At 41.4% G+C, this 19622-nt stretch overlaps 2 protein-coding genes across 4 annotated transcripts; both read right to left on the bottom strand.

The window, feature by feature from the left end:
* Positions 1–3042: 3042 nt before the first annotated feature.
* Positions 3043–10723, bottom strand: pycr1b (pyrroline-5-carboxylate reductase 1b). Of its 2 annotated transcripts, none has more exons than XM_026304476.1 (9): positions 10589–10723; positions 9859–10035; positions 9619–9689; positions 9270–9449; positions 8915–9022; positions 8655–8768; positions 7482–7574; positions 6411–6574; positions 3043–5998 (listed from the first exon to the last, which is right to left on the bottom strand). In XM_026304476.1, exons 2-9 carry the CDS (start codon positions 9923–9925, stop codon positions 5824–5826), a joined length of 972 nt encoding a protein of 323 aa, XP_026160261.1. In that variant the 5' UTR covers positions 9926–10035; positions 10589–10723; the 3' UTR covers positions 3043–5823. The 2 variants fall into 2 exon arrangements, with proteins under 2 accessions (XP_026160261.1, XP_026160262.1); XM_026304477.1 differs by having other exon boundaries at positions 9859–9952.
* Positions 10724–15097: 4374 nt separating this feature from the next.
* On the bottom strand, positions 15098–19622 carry LOC113127737 (myeloid-associated differentiation marker-like protein 2). 2 transcript variants are annotated; one of them, XM_026302475.2, is made up of 3 exons: positions 18914–19622; positions 18240–18714; positions 15098–17592 (listed from the first exon to the last, which is right to left on the bottom strand). In XM_026302475.2, the coding sequence occupies exons 2-3, from the start codon at positions 18518–18520 to the stop codon at positions 16941–16943; spliced, it is 933 nt and encodes a 310-aa protein (XP_026158260.1). In that variant the 5' UTR covers positions 18521–18714; positions 18914–19622; the 3' UTR covers positions 15098–16940. The 2 variants fall into 2 exon arrangements, with proteins under 2 accessions (XP_026158260.1, XP_026158261.1); XM_026302476.2 differs by having other exon boundaries at positions 19117–19622.

Raw genomic sequence — 19622 nt, 5'->3', positions numbered from 1 at the left:
TGATACTATAATTGTTTAACTTCATATTTTTTCTCATTAATCTACACTCAGTGCCACATAATAAAGTGAAAACAGAATTTTAGGAATGTTTAATTAATTAAAAAGGAAAAACTCAAAGTTAACATTTACATAAGTATTCAGACCCTTTACTCAATACTTAGTTGAAGCACCTTTGGCAGCAATTACAGGCTTGAGTCTTTTTGGGTATAAGACAACAAGCTTTGCACACCTGGTGTGTGGTTCATCATCGGTGAACAGGCATTTTCAGGTCTCTCCAGGGATGTTCAGCAGGGTTCAAGTCAGGGCTCTGACTGGGCCACTCTAGGACATTCACATTTCTTATCCACTCCTGTGTTGTCTTGGATGTGTGCTTAGGGTCATTGTCAAGTTGGAAGGTGAACCTTTGTCCCAGTCTGAGGTCCTGAGCACTGGGGAACAGGTTTTCATTCAGGATATCTCTGAACTTTGCTCCATTCAGCTTTCTCTCAACCCTGACCACTCTCCCAGTCCCTGCTGCTGAAAACACCCCACAGCATGATGCTGCCACCACCATGCTTCACTGTTGGGATGGTACTGGGCAGCTGGTGAGAGGTGCCTGGTTTCCTCCAGACATAACATTTAGAATTGAGGCCAAATAGTTCAGTCTTGGTTTCATCAGACCAGAGAATCTTGTTCCTCACAGTCTGAGAGTCCTTCACATGCTTTTTGCAAACTCCAAAAGGATTTTCATGTGTTTTGCACTGAGGAGAGGCTTCCATCTAGACACTCTGCCATACAGCCCAGATGAGGACTCTAGTGATGGTTGACCTCCTGCACAGGATCTCTGAGCTCAGTCAGAGTGAACATCAGCTTCTTGGTCACCTCTCTTACTAAGGCCCTTCTCCCATGATTACTCAGTTTGGCTGGGTGACCAGCTCTTGGAAGAGTCCTGGTTGTGCCAAACTGCTTCCATTTCAGTATTATGGAGGTCACTGTGCTCCTGGAAACCTTCAGTGTGGCAGATTTTTTTTTTTTTTGTAGCCTTCCCCAGCTCTGTGCCTGTCAACAGTCCTGTCTCTCTGCAGGCAGGTCCTTTGACCTCATGGTTTGGTTTTTGCTCTGATATGCATCGCCAGCTGTGAGGCCTTCTATAGAGAGGTGTGTGCCTTTCCAACTCATGTCTAATCAATTTAACTTACCACAGGTGGCCTCAAATCAAGGTGTAGAAACATCTCAGCAAAGAGGAAGAGAAATGGGAGGCTGAGTTAATTTTCACATGTTGTTGCAAAGGGTCTGAATACTTCTTTAAATGTGATATTTCAGTTTTTCCTTTTTAATAAATGAAACATTCTTAAAATTCTGTTTTCACTTGGTCATTATGTGGCACAGTGTAGATTAATGAGAAAAAATAACAATTGTAGCATCAGGCTGCAACATAATAAAACTGAAAAGAGTGAAGGGGTGTGAATACTTCCTGAATGCACTGTATATTCAGCAGGTGATGTTTCACTTGGGTGTTCACAGACCTTTGAGGAGTCAAAATAAATCTCTGCTAGTCTGCTCAAAGTGAAGATGCATTTTGAAATGCTCACTTGGTTTTGGCATGGTATTTTAAAGAAAGTGACTAATATAAACACCAGAAATAATCAAGATTGGTATAAAAATGTGATTTTTAAGTTTGTTTCTAGGATCCAGTACGAGGACCCCAAAGCAAAGATTCCCAAAGCATCTCAAAAAACAATATGGGCAATTTCCCATTAAGGAGACGATGTGTCACTTGTTCTTTTTTTGAAAGCCACCAAAGATCATTGTAGTGATGAATGTGACTCTAAAGAAGAAGTAACGTGCTGCATCCTCAGGTAGTACTATGTAAAAATGTTTCTCATACTGGGATCTTGTATGTGGTACTTAAACTTATAATTCATCATTAGAATTTATAGGATCCTGGAATAAGCCATTCTGCAGGGATTTGAATATATGTTAATGGATTTTTAAGATACATTATAGTTTTACTTCACTACTATTCAGAAATAGTGTACTTTTTACTCTGCTACATTAATCTGACAGCTATTTTTGCAAGCCAGTTTTGCAGATAAGTAGAGAAAGTAGAGACCTGGGGGTTTTACACACAAATACAAGTCTTTTACTTGGATTGGAGCATTTTTATATGTTCTCTTGCAAACTATGACTTAAGTAATAAATCTGAATATTACTGCACAGAGGGCAGATATCCCTGTGGATGCCTGATTCCCAGATAAGCATTAGCAGAGAAAATACATTCAGCAATCCTCTGGTTTAACATTTCAACTTAGCATTAGAGGGAAGCCCATACTGCAGATTCACTGTGGTAACTGTCAGAACTTCCTCTTTTCTTTGACCGTTTCACCAGACAGCTGCAAAAAGCTGATACTATATCAGCCCAGAGATCACAGTTGTGCTCAGGTCACACGCACACACGCACACACACACACACACACTACTGACAACACTGCAGTGCACTAACAGTGAAACAGACCAACAACAAATGCATCTTTCCTAGCTTGTCCTGGTACGTACATTGCAGAGAGGATTAGGTGGATGTGTGGTGGTGATGGAGAAGAGAAACAAAAAGAAAGAAAAAGGTCTTCCATCAATTCAGTCATCTTTGTTTCTGGCACTCCTACTGGCCTTAATACGATATGCAAACAGCCATGTTACTGCAAAGGTCAGTGATTACATTGATTGAATGGAGATGACAGGTAGCATCTGGCCTACCTGTGGATAGCAATCCCATGCTGGGCTGAGTAACACACACACACATTCTCCCACACATACACAGTCCAGACTTTCCACTTAGGAATATCAGCCATTGAACTGCCATCTTAGACCCTCCGCCAGTGTCAAGTTGATTGACACAGAGCACATCCTCTTCACCTCGGGTGGAAGAGAGGAGCTCAAAGCTTCCTGACCAACCAAAGGTAACAGAAGTCTAATAATGAGAGGCAAATGGAAGTCTCTCCAGGAATGGCTAATCTTAACAGACAGCGACAGGAGCAAGCACAGAATAACCTTTTGGCATAAAAGAGGGATTACCAAGACACTTCAGCACCAGTGGAAAAGCCATTGCACGCAAAAATAAACAGCCCGAGTGCACTAAGATTATGCAGGGCGCAATTTAATCAAGAGACACTGGTGTGTGTATTACTTTAAGGAAAAATAAACTAATCCTACAGCTATAAATTGTTCAATTATAATGAGGACATGGCTCTTCACAAACCATCACTTTTCTTCCATCATTTTTACTTCGCCATTATGCACCTGTGTTGCCTGAATAGACTCATCGGCCTATCTCATACCAACACAAAGTGGCATCTGTTAATCCAAAATACAGCAGCCTGGAGGGCAGCAATGGGCCAAAATGTCAAGAAAGTACTTTACAGATTTCAAGTCTGCTGTAGCTACTGTCTCTTAACATACCCATTTGTAACAGCCTTTCTGCCCATTGCCAGTAATGATATTTAGTTTAAAATTGCCGCATCCAGTGGTGAAACGAGTGAGAGGCAAGTGTGAGTCTCTCGGGGAATGGCTAATCAGGAAAAATACACATTTATACTCAGAAATAACTATTTCCATTCCACGCTTTATACTTCTACCCTTCTTACATGAAGTTTTTACAATTATGATTTCATATGTAAAAAACAAAACAAAAAAAAAAACGATCAGCTTATAAAACACAATGTATGTAGTAAACATTAGAGCAGTGATTTCTAATCCTTTGTTTTTTTGACCTGTTACAGAATTTAAAAAAACAAAAGACTTAAGACATCTCTGAGTGGGTAGCAGTTTCACTCCAGTGATTTCCCCAATAAACTGCTTAGATTGTTCAATCTAAAGAACTACTTCCTGAAAGGTTTTTAAAAAATGTAATATAAACTTCTATAAAAGAACTTACTTTTTACTAACTAACTGTATTAGTATACTATAAAGTCACTCAGGCCAGACAGAAAATGTTACATATGCACTAATGCATCAGCAGTAACAATACAATAATGTCATATCACTCACATTTGCATTTTTCTTAAGATTAAGCACATTTACACAACACTCTTAGCAGACAGTTCTTCCTTAAATTGGATATTTTTGCATATCATCTATTGGTAATGGAGCACACTGTATTTACAGTATGCTATTAGTATTCTTACTTAAGTCAGGATTTGATTACTGCTTCCATCATTAACAGTGCTCCTGAGTGTGTGAACCTGAGAAGTAATAATGTCACCGCTTGTAAGAGAGGAGAGGGCTGGATCCAGGGAGAAATCCACTCACTGGTCATATGTCCTGCTGACAGAAAGCTTCTAAAATTGGACTGTGTTTCCTCTTAGAGCAGCCAATCACAACACACCTCCAGTCCAGCGAGAAAAATCCTGTCATTATTGAGGACGTATGTAAAGTCTGATTTTGGGAAAAGAGGAATGTGACTGGGGAAGAGACCCGTGAGGCAGTGACCTACCAGAAGAGAGAAAACTGGTAGAGTTTTGGATGACACATATGTGAAACATTTAACTGTTAATGCCGTTTACCAATAGTGAGGCCTTGTTCTATGTGATGTTAGTCCAGAGGGGATTTTAAGCCACTCTTAACTGCCAGCTATGTGAAGAGTGTAATTTAATCTTTACATAGACGTGCAAATGTGCCACATTGATTGTAGAGCGCCATCTGCAGCCCAGGGTACATCTTTATTACTGACAGAAGAGTCTGGTCAGCTCTGGTCTAAGGGAATCTTTGAACTGCAACCAAACCAAAAAGGAACCAAGGTATCACACAGCGGTTGGAAACCAAAAGGACCCGGTAAAATGGAGGAAGACACTTGATCTTCAAAGAACAGCTGAGTCAGAGCATCGTGAGTGTTCCTTTCAAACTGGTTTTGGAAGAGTTGTCTTTGATTTTGCTTCTTTAATATTGAAATTTCAGACTGGCACACCCACTCAGTAGTCAGTATGCCAACAAAACAATACATTAACATTATTGGGCTAAAATATATAGAAGAATACAAAAGTCACACAATTAAGATGAACTTACACTTTTACATCATCTATACAAATGTAATTATCAGCTAGTGCTTCACTGTGCTGGCGAATGAAGCCTTCTTCTAGCACTTTCAGATAACATCATCACATTCCCTAAAACTCCCCTCATGGGGGGACAACATCTGCAGCCTCAAGATAAATGATCAAGATTTTGATTTAAGATCTTCACTGTCTTCAACGACAACAAAAATCAACAAACAGGAAGTGACCACATGGATTTGAGGAAAATGCTGAATGAATTAAAGCTTGGAAAGACCTTCATATCTGAGAATAAAGCTCTGAGTCAAAAGAATAGAAAAGAGAGAAAGAAAAGAAAAAATAACGCAAAAAAATGTATGCATGATTTACATTATGGGACAATTTCTGTAAAGAGTGACAATTAAGACATATATTACGGGTTTGATAGTATCACAGTAGCCATCTGCCGCCTGGTGCACACCAGGATCACTAGAGCCAAGCACAGACATACAGACTGTAAATGCACCTTCGATCCTTGTGTTTATCTGGTTTTCTGTATGTGTTAATCCTGTATAACAACATAATGCTATAACAGTGAGGAATGCACCCAGATTACACATGTGCCTGTGTTTAGAGTGACACAACTAGGTCTAGGGTCTGCATGACACTAAGTATGATGAAATAATTTGGATGTAAATTGGATGTGATTTTAGATCAGTCTTAACTGCTGTAGCTGAACAGTTTAAGATGTATCTATGTGTACACACTGGTACACTTAAACCTGTAACATGTTTGTGTGTGTGCCTGCCTCTCTGTGTACTCAGTTCTTCTTGATCCCAGGGCTGCGCGTGTTGAGCAGGCTGAGCCCTGATCTGCCATTTCCATTAGCCACTCCACTGACTGTGACTCCGGGCTGCTGGAGCACCTTGTCCAACGTGGTTTTCTTAATGGCTGCTGGAGAAATACGCTCTTGGTCTGCCAAGAACTGCAGCTCCCTGCCAGAGAAAGGCAAGTGAAGCGTCAGGTGTATAGTATAAATGTAGATGATGAATGTGTGTCCTATTTCCATCATATTTTACTAATAAGTCCTACGCTCTGAAAGAGAAGGACATGCTTTGAAAAGTAAGGTCACCAGATATAGAGAGAATCAGATTCCTCACACATTTAAATTCTTTTTTTTTTTTTTTTAAATAAAAGAAAATATTTGAAAATTTGTTTTTTTTTTTTTAGTATATTCAAACTGATGAAAGTAATTCACAGTGCTTTGACAACTCATCCTCCTTGGACCCCGGAAGAACAGGAGGAGAGAAAACACTCACAGGGGAAAAAAAAAGAAAAAAGAAAAACCTGTTACGGTGATGTTGTAGATTTGGATGGAACTTAAATTTTCAGGTGCAATCGTCTCACCGTGTCCTGATGCATGAAGCCTCCACTGCGTTGATCAGGAGGCTGCGGAAGCCACCACTCTCCAGGACGTGCAGGGCGTGGATGGTGGCGCCCCCTGGTGAACACACATTGTCCTTCAGCTGGCCTGGGTGCTGCTCTGAGTCCAGCAACATCTTAGCTGCTCCCTGAAGAGAAACAGCAACATGAGAACGTACTTAAGACAAGGCAGGAGATGAGGATTTGTATGAACAACTTACTGTTAACTCCTGCACAGTCATGGAGTGCTGACAGGGCAACAATCCTCAGCAGCACAGATGCTTTTGTCATTATTATAATGTGAGTGGTGCACATATGCATTAATGTAGAATCAATCGCAAATAATGATAAAGTCTTTTAGGAAATTAAATCTAATCTAATGTAAAGATTTTCCAAGCAGCATGTTGGTTTATAACAGGTTAACATGACTATGCTTCTATGGTGCCTTTGGTGATTGCTTCCCACAGACGTGAAAATGAGAGGAGACACTCAGACAAGGAGTACTTATTGTCTTCAACATGTAACAATAGCTGAAAAGGCTCTTGCAGAAAAAGCAAAACGCACAACACTGCTCATGAAGTTACAAAAAGTACAGACAGACCCTGAAGCAGCTCCTACAGTTACAAAAATTACAGTGACTAATTTTCAGTAATTTCTCTTGACAAATTGTGAACACAGTAGGGATGCAACAATTTCCTCACTTAATATTGAACTGTTCATTACGCCATCCACGGTACAGGATGTGCTTGTGAATTGCAGGATTTTCTGTTTCACATATAACTAGTTTCCATGCATCATGTTATAATTCTTCCCGTATTTTCTCTGTTTGTGTGTGTATGTGAGTCTGGGATGAGGAAAAGCCTCCCAGCGAATAAATATCCAAACACTATGCACTAAAGTTGGAGGACGCTGACAATACTGGCGTCAGATTTGACACATTACTGACATGGTGAGCGGTGAAAAGTGGCAGCAATATGAGAAAGCACCACTATCTTTCAAATCTGTGGTGTGGGGACATTTTGGTTTCTATGAGCACACACACTAAACACCACTGACCAATAGGGCCTGAGCTCCAAGTCTGACAGCCAGTCTCCTGGGCAGACCCATCTTCACTCCTCCATCTGCAAGAGCGTCCAGGGCTGTGAACGCCTGTTTAAACAAACACAAACACAGACACACATTTGTCAGTCTTTCCTTTAAGGCCACAATGCCATCACATTTTGACACTTTGACAAATGCAGAGCCATTATATAGTCTAAGTAATCACAGAGTGATCTCAACCAAAGTGCACAGATTTCAAGTTAGTCCACTTTTCTTCATGTTCATTCATTTAGGGGGTAGATGCTAACTTCCACTTTATTCAGCGTTACCTCACTGCCTCCACACAGTCAGAAGAAAATGTACCGCTTTAACACTGCTTTTGAAAATACCTGTCTAAAGCTCAAATTTTAGGCAGACAGCAGATAAAAACCCACTGACAAATTACTGTTAATTTCCTCAACCCATGCACACCTTAGCCTGCTACACAGCAGGGTTGACGTGACCGTTTTATAAAGCAGGAAGCATAGAGATTTGGAAATACAGGCATAGCAATGCAAGTCATTACCACAGCTGGGCTTCCTTATATGCTTTCTAAAGAAAATGTTCATTAGTGAAAAACATGCACTTGATCGCTGTCTTATCCTTACCATTGTTTTTTGCATGTTTAAGGTTTGAATACATACAAAAACAAAAACAATTAGCTGCTAGCATAGTCTTGACTACTGCATATGGAGACAAAACTAGTTATTGTTTAATCAAATAAGTCAATACACAGAAAAAAAATATGTAATTTAGCAAGAATATGGCAACTAGTCTTCCAAAAACACATAGGATCTTCAGACTAGTTATGTCAATTACTAACTCTTGTTAACATATATATATTAAATAAATAGGATGTATGACGAAAACTGGGTCAGGGTTGTTCTGATTGTAGATATGGTTGAGACATTTTAGTCCGATTTAATGTGTATTCTCTAATAGTGATAGTTTTGCTGATACACAAGTTAAAAGATCAGTCATTGGTGTAAAATTGTAATGAATCCTTTGACTGCTGACATAATGCAGCTTTGCAGCAGATTTCTATTTTGTCTATTTTGGGATAAAAGGACTAAATGTGGTGAGTTATTCATCCCATAACAAACCACACAATAACTGACAATGACACACGCACAGGTATCAGTCACTTACATAGGCTGGACCACTGCCACTCAGCCCGGTGACGGCATCAATTAGGTCCTCCTCCACCTCCGTGCAGAAACCTACACTGGCCATCAGCTGCTCCAGTAACTTGCCATCCTCAACCTGAAAGGATGATAACAACATAAACAAAGTACACATAGAAATATAGTATGGGAATGAAAATAAAGTCCTAAAAATGTATACTCTATTAGTCCATTTAAAAGAATGAGATTCTTGTATTCACATCCATCCATCTGCTCCTCTTTTACCTCTGCATGTGTCCCAGTGGCATACACTGTAGCACCTTCTCTCACCACCACTGGGGTATTAGTCATACACCTCATGACTTTAGGAGCTACACGGTACTGAAGCAGCTTCTGTTAAAAAATTACAAGAAAAGAAATGCAGGGGATGTTTATAAAGGGATGCTCAACATTGTTATATGTTTGCAATCATGCCAGAACAAGCTTGATTATTTTAATTTAGGTAGAGAGCAAGAAAAGAAGAGTAGGAATGGTACCAGTTGAAAAGGACAAAAAAAGTGTTATCTAGCACCCATGAAACTTCAACAGACTGATAACCTTACAGAGCAGGAAAAGCAGAAGGGGAGACAATGCGGCCAACCTTCTCTATGGAGCTGATGGTGACACCAGCAGCACAGGAGACTATGAGATGGCGGTCCCCTATATCAGGCCCAATCTCATCCAGAACGAAGGGGATGATGTGGGGCTTCACAGCCAAGAAGAGCACATCACTCTTACTGACTGTCTCTTTGTTGCTAGTTGTCAGGTTCACACCCATTCTCTGTAGAAGAAGGAGAAAACTGATTCTGAGAATAAAAGCAAAAGGCAAAAAAACAACACACACAGAGACACTACAACTGACTGGATCACCCCATGCTCTTACACATACAGGCTCACAGAACGTCCCGTTTTCAGACACCACACAGCCAAGAAGAAACTTTTCTTCTCACCCTCATTCCTGACACAGTGGGCAGGTCTGTGTCTGGAGAACTAGCTGTAATCCTGTGTGCAGCAATCACACCTGCAGAGGACGACAAGAGGACGACATTCTAAGCCAATGTTTACATTTGGCCATTGTGCATTTATAAATGTGCAGAAGTAATGAGCCCAGTAGAGCAGGTCTGGAGCCCGTAAATCAGTTCATCTGGGTGAACATAGAAAAAAGTGCACAGTAAAGTAAGTGGTCTCACCTGCAGCTGTGAACCCTTTGACCAGTGCATGAGCCAGCTGGCCTGCTCCAATGAATCCAACACTCATGCTGTCTGATGATGTGGCTTTGCTGCTCTGGAACAGAGAGAGGGATTGCTGTGGGATTGCTGCTGCAGACTGTCAGGGACTCCACTGGACCAAAGTTATGAACAAACCCCCTAAGAGACAGCATGCACTTCACATAAGTACTTCTAAACAAATGAAAGGTCTGATTTTAGCTTTGGGGGCAGGCTTTGGTAATGATGCAATCTGGAGAAAACACCTGGAGCTGGTCCACAGACAGTGAATGATGATGAAACACCTTCACCGACACTGAGGCTGCACCCATGGGTGATTTCACATTTACAGCTGTAGATTTTACATTCAGATACAACTCATCATTATTCATGATCAGACATTTGAAACAAAAAGGGTCAGTGTCTGTTTCACTGTAAACTAGATCAAATCCACAAAGCATCACCTTAAGTCATCATCCGGTCTTAATTACCAACTGTGGATCTTAACTAACACAGATGTTACTATTTATAGTCCATTGTTATTGTTGCTGCCTGGCTGTTACTGTACTGTGTTAGCATCAGCGCTCAGGTGGTTGCTGATCAGAATGATAACATTTTGAAGCTAATCGATAGCCGCCTGTCCTAGCTGCTAGCTAGGTCTCACGACCAGGAATGAATGAGAAATGAGAAATTCACCCAGCAGGGAGACAGTTACCTTCCCCTAGAAGGTCCAGTCGAGGTTCTGCTATAAGTCACCGAGCAGTCCGCTACTTCCCGGCGTCAGAAAAAACATTTGTGTGTAAACGTGGCTCCTTTTTTACTCATGCCCCCCAACGTCCAGAACCGTGACGGACAGCGACACTGGCCAATCACGAAACAGAGAACCGAGCGTCTGACCAATGAGAAAGTAGATCACGGCATCTGTGTGGGGTTAAGAAGTTCATGGAGGAGCTGAAGTGTATGAGCCCCCTGTGTTTAAAAATGTAGGTCAGGTTCACGGACTGGGATATGAAGTACGTTATGTTTATAGTGCTGGCTGGTTTAACACAGACAACACGATTCAAATCAAGGCTGTCTTAAATACTTCCAGTCGCTTAACAAGTCCCACCTCACAACGTCCACCACCTCAGTATTCATGCACATACAATATAATATATAATCCTAATGTACTATGACTGCTGTGACATGGTGTCAATCATCTTGCACGAGTATAAACAAAATCCATCCATCCATTTTCTATACCGCTTTTTCCTGAAAGCCAGGGTCACGGGGACCTGCTGGAGCCTATCCCAGCTCTCTCTTGGGTGAAAGGCAGGGGTCCACCCTGGACAGGTCTGACTAAATCATGTCTGCAATATATACATACAGTATATGTAACACTAGGTCCTTATACAACACTGTTTCTTTGGTCCCAGGCTGAGTTTTATGTCAACATTTACAAATAAATACATAAGATCTAAGTTACACAACATAATAATCATAAGCAATTCAAACTTCACTATTTATATAGATAGATAGATAGATAGATAGATAGATAGATAGATAGATAGATAGATAGATAGATAGATAGATAGATAGATAGATAGATAGATAGATAGATAGATAGATACAGACAGAGAGACAGACAGACAGATAGATTGATTGATTGGTGTAATTTATGCTTCTACACCACTAAATCCAGTTTTCACTCCACTTCATGGTAAAACACATGATCAGTTTATGAACTACAATCAAATAGTGGAAAGTTTGAACATCTTAAATTAGATTTAACATGATGAACTACAACATTATGCTGTTATATTTTAAATTACATCACACCTTTATATGCCAACAAAAGAAATCTTCCTCCTGGATGATCTGGGCTGTTCACTGGTAATCATTTTGAATACAAATGCACTGAGCTCTGAACATCAATCCCCAGAACATTTCAGGGGACCAGAAGTGGCTTGTGATATTTGAAGGAGCTGAATTTGAATGAAGGATTGTTATTCTAACAGGAAACTGGAGACCAGTGCGTTTTCCTTTCCCCTTAGATTTGACAGAATCTGAAATAAAGTACAATCTGATGGCGCGTACACTAATGAGCCATGGTATTTGACTTGGCTTCATATCCCCTGGTAGTTCACCAATGCATATTCTTACAATTAGCCCTGTAACTGTCAGTTTCATGCTAAAATCTCCCCTCTGCAAATTTTAATACGACAAACCCTCCCGTCTATCTGCCTTTCTCTTCCTTTGTGTGTTTCTCATGCCATACCAGACTGAAGTTACGCTTCTCAAGACATAACGCATGTCCTTTTTGATGGACCGCACTGCATTTATTCTCTCACAGTGCTGCTGGACAGGAATGCAGACTGAGAGATTGCATATGCTCCTGTCTATATATAAAACAGAATGTACCAGCTGTTGGCATACTGTTCCTCTTTAGTGAACTGACCTGTGATATATACCACCAGTTAATTCCCCACTGAGATAGATAAAATAGACATTTTTGCCCATGGCCATTGGATGACTAGTTCATGTTCAATTATTGATTCATATACACTATTTTCAACTAGCTTTATGGACCCACATTTTATTTCATATGTGTAAATCAGTAAAACCTCTTGAATTTCCCAAATCAACACTATGAAAGGACTTCAGAATACTCAGCAATGTCGCACAAGTTTGTGTACTGTAATAATAATTACAAACAAAGCTGTTCTTAAAGCTTATCTCAGACAAGTTAAAACATTTACTAATGCATCCCTGCAAGTCTGCCTCTCAGTTACACACACACACAAAGTCAATTTACCACTGCCTGCCTCTGTTCTATCACTCAGACTTGGCATGTCTACTGAGGCGTGACAACACTCATTCAGTCTCTCTCTTTTTTTTAACAAAACCCAAGAGGTTTATTAAAAAATACCAGTGCACACAAATCTGTGTTTTGCCTTATTTTTCAGCACACAGCAACAAGAGGATCAAGGTGAAGAATTCAGAACAACTTCTTTCTTATAGTGATTTGAGGCCCAGAGGTGTGTGTGTTGTGGAGGCTGGGGCGAGGGTGGTGAGGATGAAGTGATGGGGGACAATAAAGTGACTGCAGAAATCCAAGAGAGAGCGAGAGAGGAGTAGCTTTTGGAATGAGAAAAGATGTGCATATTTAATATCACGGTCAGAAAATCTTTCCCAAGTGAGCATTACACCTCTGTCCTGTAGTCTGAGATGAGAATGAATGACAAAAACAGAATACAAAAGAAATATCAGCAGGGAAGTTAAGGCATGCAGCTTTCAATTTTATCTCAAACCCAAAACTAATAAAGGATTTCCCACAGCACATCACAAAATTTCACAGACAAAGCATACTGAAAATCTCAAAAGAACCAGGAGTAGGGGAGAAGCTGTGTGTCATACTACTCCACTATTTGTATGCACAGTTCAGTGCTTAGCATAGAATGTGAATTCAATTAACCAAATTAATTAAAGAACACAGCCTTTCTAGTTTAATGAAAGTGTTGAGGAGGCCAAGAGGTTGAAGAAAACAAAACTATGGCCATATGGTCAGAGGGGACCAGCCCAGTTCTGTCTTCTGATTGCTCTTCTTTGATGGTCAGCTGTGGAGGAAGTAGGAAGGTTGTCAAGCTGCTTGTGTCTGTACTTTGACCTTCGAGTAGAAAGTTATGTGAAAGAGGGCCATGTGTGTGTTCTGGAAAAAATATTAAAGCCAGACAATTAATTTTGATCTATACCCACCTATTCAATCAGTATCAATAAGATCAACTCTATGAATGAGACCAGCACACCAGGGCACTGCACCTTTTCAGTTATTTCTAATTCAAAGTATATTTACAGACGTAACATCCAGGTCCAGACGTAACATCCAATGTGGTTGACCTGAGGGGAGTAACATCAGACTCAAACTCCCCTTTCCCACGAAACAGCAGCAACAATAATTACCCCGAAGTAATACACATAAAGCTGAAATCTAAGGAGTCCATACATATGTGGAAAATGTTCAGACTTGAAACTGAGCAACATAAGTACTCACAGTGACAAACAGTGAAGGTAAGACAGACAGTAACAGTGACCATTAATGACAAGGATCTGGCACAGGGCAAAGCACAAAGCCAAGTATAAATACAAGAACCAAACTAACCAGCCACAAGTGAACACCATCAGGGCAAATGCAAAGCATAAAGCAGTGAGACATGAATGAAACCAAAACAGGAAGTAGTGTCAAAATAAGAGATCAAACAGGAAGTTTTGGGCTAGTCTGCAGCTCATTACACAAACAGTGTAGAGGAATTTCACAGTGAAGATGGAGGGAAAGAGCCACAGGCACATAGCTTAATATAATACACAAATATACAATTAAATATACAATTGCAATTTCACAACTTCAGGCTGTGGTATAGGTTAATAAGCTGTTGGGTAATTTACGAATTTTAAAACTGTCATATTATGTTTTGTTGTTTTTCTGCCCTTGTCGTCATTTTTTCAACCCCAGGTCAATCTGCATAGTAGTTGCGAATGCTTCCAAAACCAGTGTTCATACAGTTTTGTATATAGTAGCTTAGAGGATGGCAAATTAGCAGAGCTGGCATAGATTCAGATTCACTGGGACCAAAGATTTAGTCTGGCAGCATTTGGCAAAACAAGGGCCAGGAGCTATGGGGAGGAGCTGATATCAGCAACATGCGCCATCAGAGATTAGTCACGACAGCAAGCCAGCAGCCCCCTGTCCCACTGTGTCCCCCCTGGCCTGGAGAATCAGGAAGGAACAGTTATGATGGACACCTGTCGCTGCTTATCTCTGTCATATGATTTCATACAATGTGGGCTGCATGACTGAGTGTGTGTCTGTGTCTGTGTAGAAACACAGCTATGTTTAAGACAGAGGCCCGTGGGGAGTGAGAAGCTAAATGCTAAGTTAAGTGCTAAACATGGAACAGCTGCTAAATGGGGATCTGCAGAGGAGCAGGGACTTCACAGGCCTTAATAGAGCTCCAGATGCACTGTCCATCACATTCAGTGGTAGCTTTCAATGGAGTCTGTCATAGTCCACTGATGTTACATTGCAATCAAATTTTAGTCTGAAGAAGAGTGGATCAAGTGCTGTGCCACCAGAGGGACTGTCAACAGTAATTCATCAGATAATCTAAATTATTTTAATTGAAAAAACACACACAATAATAGAAAAATGTTAAACACCGATATTTACTGCAGCAAAAATCACCATCAATTTACTTAGATCCACCTTTAATCCATTGCCCATCTCATTCTCCATGTATGTTATTCACTTGTATAAATTGAATAACTTATAAAAAATGTAAGACAGCAACGTTTTCCGTGGTCTTAGACAGATTTAGATACAAGAGCAGCCAACTGGTGTTGGATTTACTGCTGAGCTTTGAGACAGTTTTGCTAGACGTATGTTATGGCACAGTAGCTTTCCAAGGACTTAATATAATACATCCATAGCACTCACAGATGTGACAGGGGAATACATTGATCCTGGATTAGAGAGAAGAGACTCACTGAGGTGGCCAAAGCAGAGCGGAGTAAAGGATGGCAACGAGGAGGAAGAGGAGGAGGTGGTGACTGGTGTGATGTGTGAAAAAAACAGAGAAGTACAGACAAAGTCAAAGAGAGAAAGAAATCCTAGTCAAGAGAAAAGGAGAACAAAGACAGTATGGGATCTGATCTCTTTGTTTTACTGCAGCTAGAGAAGGTGGCAGCCAGAGAGGCCTCTGTCTATTGTCCTTTTCCCACAGAATGAGAATATATGGTGGTCCCATTTTCTAATTAATCAATGGTCAACAAGCCAAAACCCAAAGGTCGGGTATGATGAACTCTTCGGTTTGTCTTTACGGTTTCTTCTTGCATCTTTTCCTTGTATTTTATGTGGCCGGGACTAAGACACGAGGAAAAGCTGCGAGTGAGTGAAATGTAAGGGGTGTTTCCCAATTGCACTAATTGTATTGCACATCCACATTTTGCTCAATTGGGAAAAGATGCAGTTGAGACAAACATGGATGTAATTCTTGGAGTCAGGATTGGTGTACACAGCACGTTTTGCATTTCACTTAGTCATATGATCCACTGATAACATGAAAATAGTGATTATTGCAGCTTTAAGTCAGTAAATTATTAAAGTGTAAAATATCTCAGCATTTTAATAGACAAATCAAACCCAACTGATCAGTTTGCACTGTCAGTGTAAATGCATGAAAGTGACACAGCTTGTTAGTTAAGGATACAATAGGTCAGAGGTACCATCTGTGAAATAGGCAAGCATTCCCAGGTCACACTGACATTGTTCAGTTGTTGATACTGTGTTTTTGAAATTGGTTGCTGTAACTGCAGGTCACCTCAGGACTGGACAAAACAACATAGCAAGATGTCTGGTTTTTGAAATAGGCTTTACTTTAAATTACAGACTGAGGGAATCATTTTAGAGACACCAGCCTCATATAAATGCTGTCTCACTACTTCAACATGAGTGCAGACAGCTTGTGTTTATTTTTAGCTGCCTGGATAATGTCCGTCGATCTCTGGAGGGGGGGTCTGCAGATGACAGGGATGCCACAGATGCCAATGCCAGATTTGCTATTTATATTCAAAACTTTTATACATTATTTGAACAGAAATACAAGCAGTGACTACACATGTTTGTGTGTTGTTCCACAGGTCAAGAATAGTGGAAGTGTCTTGTGTTATGAGGATTTTGCAGGACATGCCAGTGGACTCTGGCTGCATGAGTCGGGGTGGCTGGTCTCCCTAAATTTCTCAGAGGGCAGAAGGGGTCAGTTAGAAGGATGGGGTGTCACCTCAGTGGGGTGTGGTAGAGGAGACAGTGAAAAAGTTCATTGTTCACATTCCACAGTGCTTTCAGATTGAATGTGGGGTGTCTGGGTGCAACAGTGGTAGACCATGTGCAGCACTAGTGATGTCTGGGGCCTCATATTCCTGTCTCTGACTTAATAGCTTTTATTTTTTGAATATTAAAATAAACACACTAACAAAATCATAAAATGTGAAACAAATAACTTAAACCTGTTAAGCCAGTGATGCCAAATAAGTTTCTACACTCTTGAGTTAGTGGGCACATGTGAAGTGATGAATCGTAGCCTCTGCGAATAGATCAGGTCTGCCACATACAGTCCCAAGTTGACGAAAGAAAACACTGCCACCACAACTTTGCTGTCCCATGAACACTTCCCCCATGGACATGATGACTGTCTCCAAGGGGAACCATATTTAGAGTCAAAGCAGAACACTGGCCACACCACTGATGCACTGAGGTAGAGTAGAACTTCCAGGAGGGTGCACACCACCACGAAGCGGTCAAAGGACATGCAGCGCACAGCTCTGGTCCGCCCACACATAGTCATTATAACCACCAGTGCAGTGACAGCAAAGCAGAACACATAGACGACAACACAGTAGATTGTGGCTGCGTAGCGGGAATACTCGCTACCATTGGCCAGAGCTCCAAAGATGATGCAGGCAACAAAGCCCTGGACGACTTTGAGGAGGCCGGAGGCCGTGGCCATGTAGCCCACCACAGCCTGGCCTGGCCTGGCTCGGCACAATGCGACTTCAGCCCCGTAGGCCAGAGTACCCAGGATGGAGCAGACAGTGACTGCAATGCGGAAATTTCGGACATCACAGCCTTCGTAGGGGCACTCAGATCCAACAAAGAAGAGTGGGTAGACAACAGAGGCTGTCACATACCTGTGGAAGGGGGAGGGGGAGGGGGGAAAAAAGCATGAAAATGTGGAAAGTGGAAAAATACACACAAAAAAATAACAAAAACAATTCAATTTACAGCCCACTTAAGAAATCATAATCTGGTTTAGAATCTAAGATTGACATGACCATATATGGCATGACCATATATGGTCATGTCATATATGGCATGACCATATATGGCATGACCATATTCTCATGTGCCCATGTTCCTCTGTCGGGTCTCGTGATAACCCCTGATCAGTTTGTATTCAGACTGCACAGTCTAATAATAATTCTCAGTTGGTTACTCACTGTGAGCAAATGTCGAGTTAAACATGACATTTCTTCCATTAATGTAAAAATATTAGTAATGAAGTTTAAATATTTAAACATATGATGAAGTTGCTGCTCTTTGACAGTGGAAAACCAATGGAAATCTGGGAGCTGCAGCTTTTGACCATGGTGAGACTATTGCGAAAAATGATGAAAGACTTTTGGAAAAACTTGTAACCTAAAAAGATCATTGAGGATTAGTAGAGTTTATTAAGTTTTAGAATTAACACATTAAATAATCTCTCAGGTGTACTGAAGATGTGGGTGAATGGATCACACAAAGACAGGATCATGGGTTGCACCTGAACGTGACTTACAGGAGTGTGGCAAAGGCAGCACATGTGACCGTAAGGTTGTCCCAGGACACGGTGAGGCAGCTGTAGAGACGAGTAGCGTCCAGGAAGAACACCAAGACTGACATGGCGAAGCAGAAGCACCAGGCCGCCATGCAGAACACCCCCTGTGAACCATTGTGGCCTGCACTGTGGGTCACCATGGCGATCACAGCACAGCCCATGGCTATCTGGCAGAGGCGTGCAGCACCCAGAGGTGAGCACAGCGCCTTGTTGTTGAGGTATGGACCAACCTGTGAATCCATGACTGTGTAGGTGCAGGGTAACTCAAAAGGTCTGAAGTACTGGGAGATCTTCAAGAGGTAGCTGGGTCCCTCAGGGCCTCAGAGAGACTTTGGATGTCCACTGCACAACAGAGGGTGTAGACAGTGTAAAGTCTACCCAGACCAGGATTTAAATTTTAGTCCAGGTCCTGTGGTGTCCAGCTCCTTAATAACATCTACAAAACAAAGGCACAGTGTACACATTACTGTCATAGACATACTGTCTATTTAACCATGGGTTAAATAGTTAAATAGCCCTGAGAGCTCAAAGCACTGCGACCTAAGAAAACACATGAAAATGACCAAACGTAAGAAAATAAAAAATAAAAAACAACAAAAATAAGGTACAAAACAGACAGATAGCTAACTTAATACCTGGGTCGTTTGTTTCTTTGTTTTTTTAAAACTACATTTTCCAATAAAACTGATCGTGTGAAAAAACGGTTCAACCTCTAATGTAACCATGGCAACAACAAGCGCGTCCCCGAAGTGGCGAAGACACGTCATTGTCGTGTTGTCTGCGCGTGTTTCCTCACAGGTGCTGAGCTCTCGGGGCCTCAGTACCCGCGTGATTTTACCTGACGTCTCGTGTTTTTTTTTTTTAAAGCTCCTGACAGCACTGGTATGATCCTGGAAACGCAGCTCCCTCCAAAAGCCAGTTCGTCTTTAGTCACAAAGCAAGGCAAACTTCCGCTCTCCTGGGCGACTGCGGTGTGTGGTTGGTATCTGGTAATAGCAGCCTCCTGTGTCTGCTGCGTTTACTGTCTTGAAACAGCTTCACCAAACACAGGGGAAATCCCTCTGCTGACAGAGCTCAGGCTGACCAGGCACACACACAGTCACCTGTCATGCACTCTGCACTAAGTCACTCTCTCTTTGACAAAATCTTGGAGCTGTTGTAAGTTCACAATCTGTCAGTCCAGCTGAGTCCACCAGGAAAGCTGAGAAGGCCAAATCAGAACCAGATCCAGCCTGAGCTCCAGGTGAATATTCTTGGACCATTTATCCAGATATGTTTGGTTTGCATCAGTAACACAGTCTTCCTCACACGCCGTCCCTCCCTGTGCTGTGAGGAGGGGGTGCA

The sequence above is a fragment of the Mastacembelus armatus genome, chromosome 1 (assembly GCF_900324485.2).
Source record: "Mastacembelus armatus chromosome 1, fMasArm1.2, whole genome shotgun sequence".
In the NCBI taxonomy this organism is placed as follows: Eukaryota; Metazoa; Chordata; class Actinopteri; order Synbranchiformes; family Mastacembelidae; genus Mastacembelus; species Mastacembelus armatus.
The sequence above is the reverse complement of the archived record's forward strand: the minus strand, read 5'-3'. Positions and strand labels throughout refer to the sequence as shown.

Excerpts from the sequence above, each read along its gene's own strand:
- pycr1b (XM_026304476.1), bottom strand. The coding sequence starts at position 9,925 with ATGAGTGTTGGATTCATTGGAGCAGGCCAGCTGGCTCATGCACTGGTC. Across the intron at positions 9,450-9,618 it reads CCACTGTGTCAGGAATGAGG|AGAATGGGTGTGAACCTGAC; the intron begins GTGAGAAGAAAA and ends CTTCTTCTACAG. Across the intron at positions 5,999-6,410 it reads GCTTCATGCATCAGGACACG|GGAGCTGCAGTTCTTGGCAG; the intron begins GTGAGACGATTG and ends TTTCTCTGGCAG.
- LOC113127737 (XM_026302475.2), bottom strand. The coding sequence starts at position 18,520 with ATGGATTCACAGGTTGGTCCATACCTCAACAACAAGGCGCTGTGCTCA. Across the intron at positions 17,593-18,239 it reads GCTGCCTTTGCCACACTCCT|GTATGTGACAGCCTCTGTTG; the intron begins GTAAGTCACGTT and ends CCCCTTCCACAG.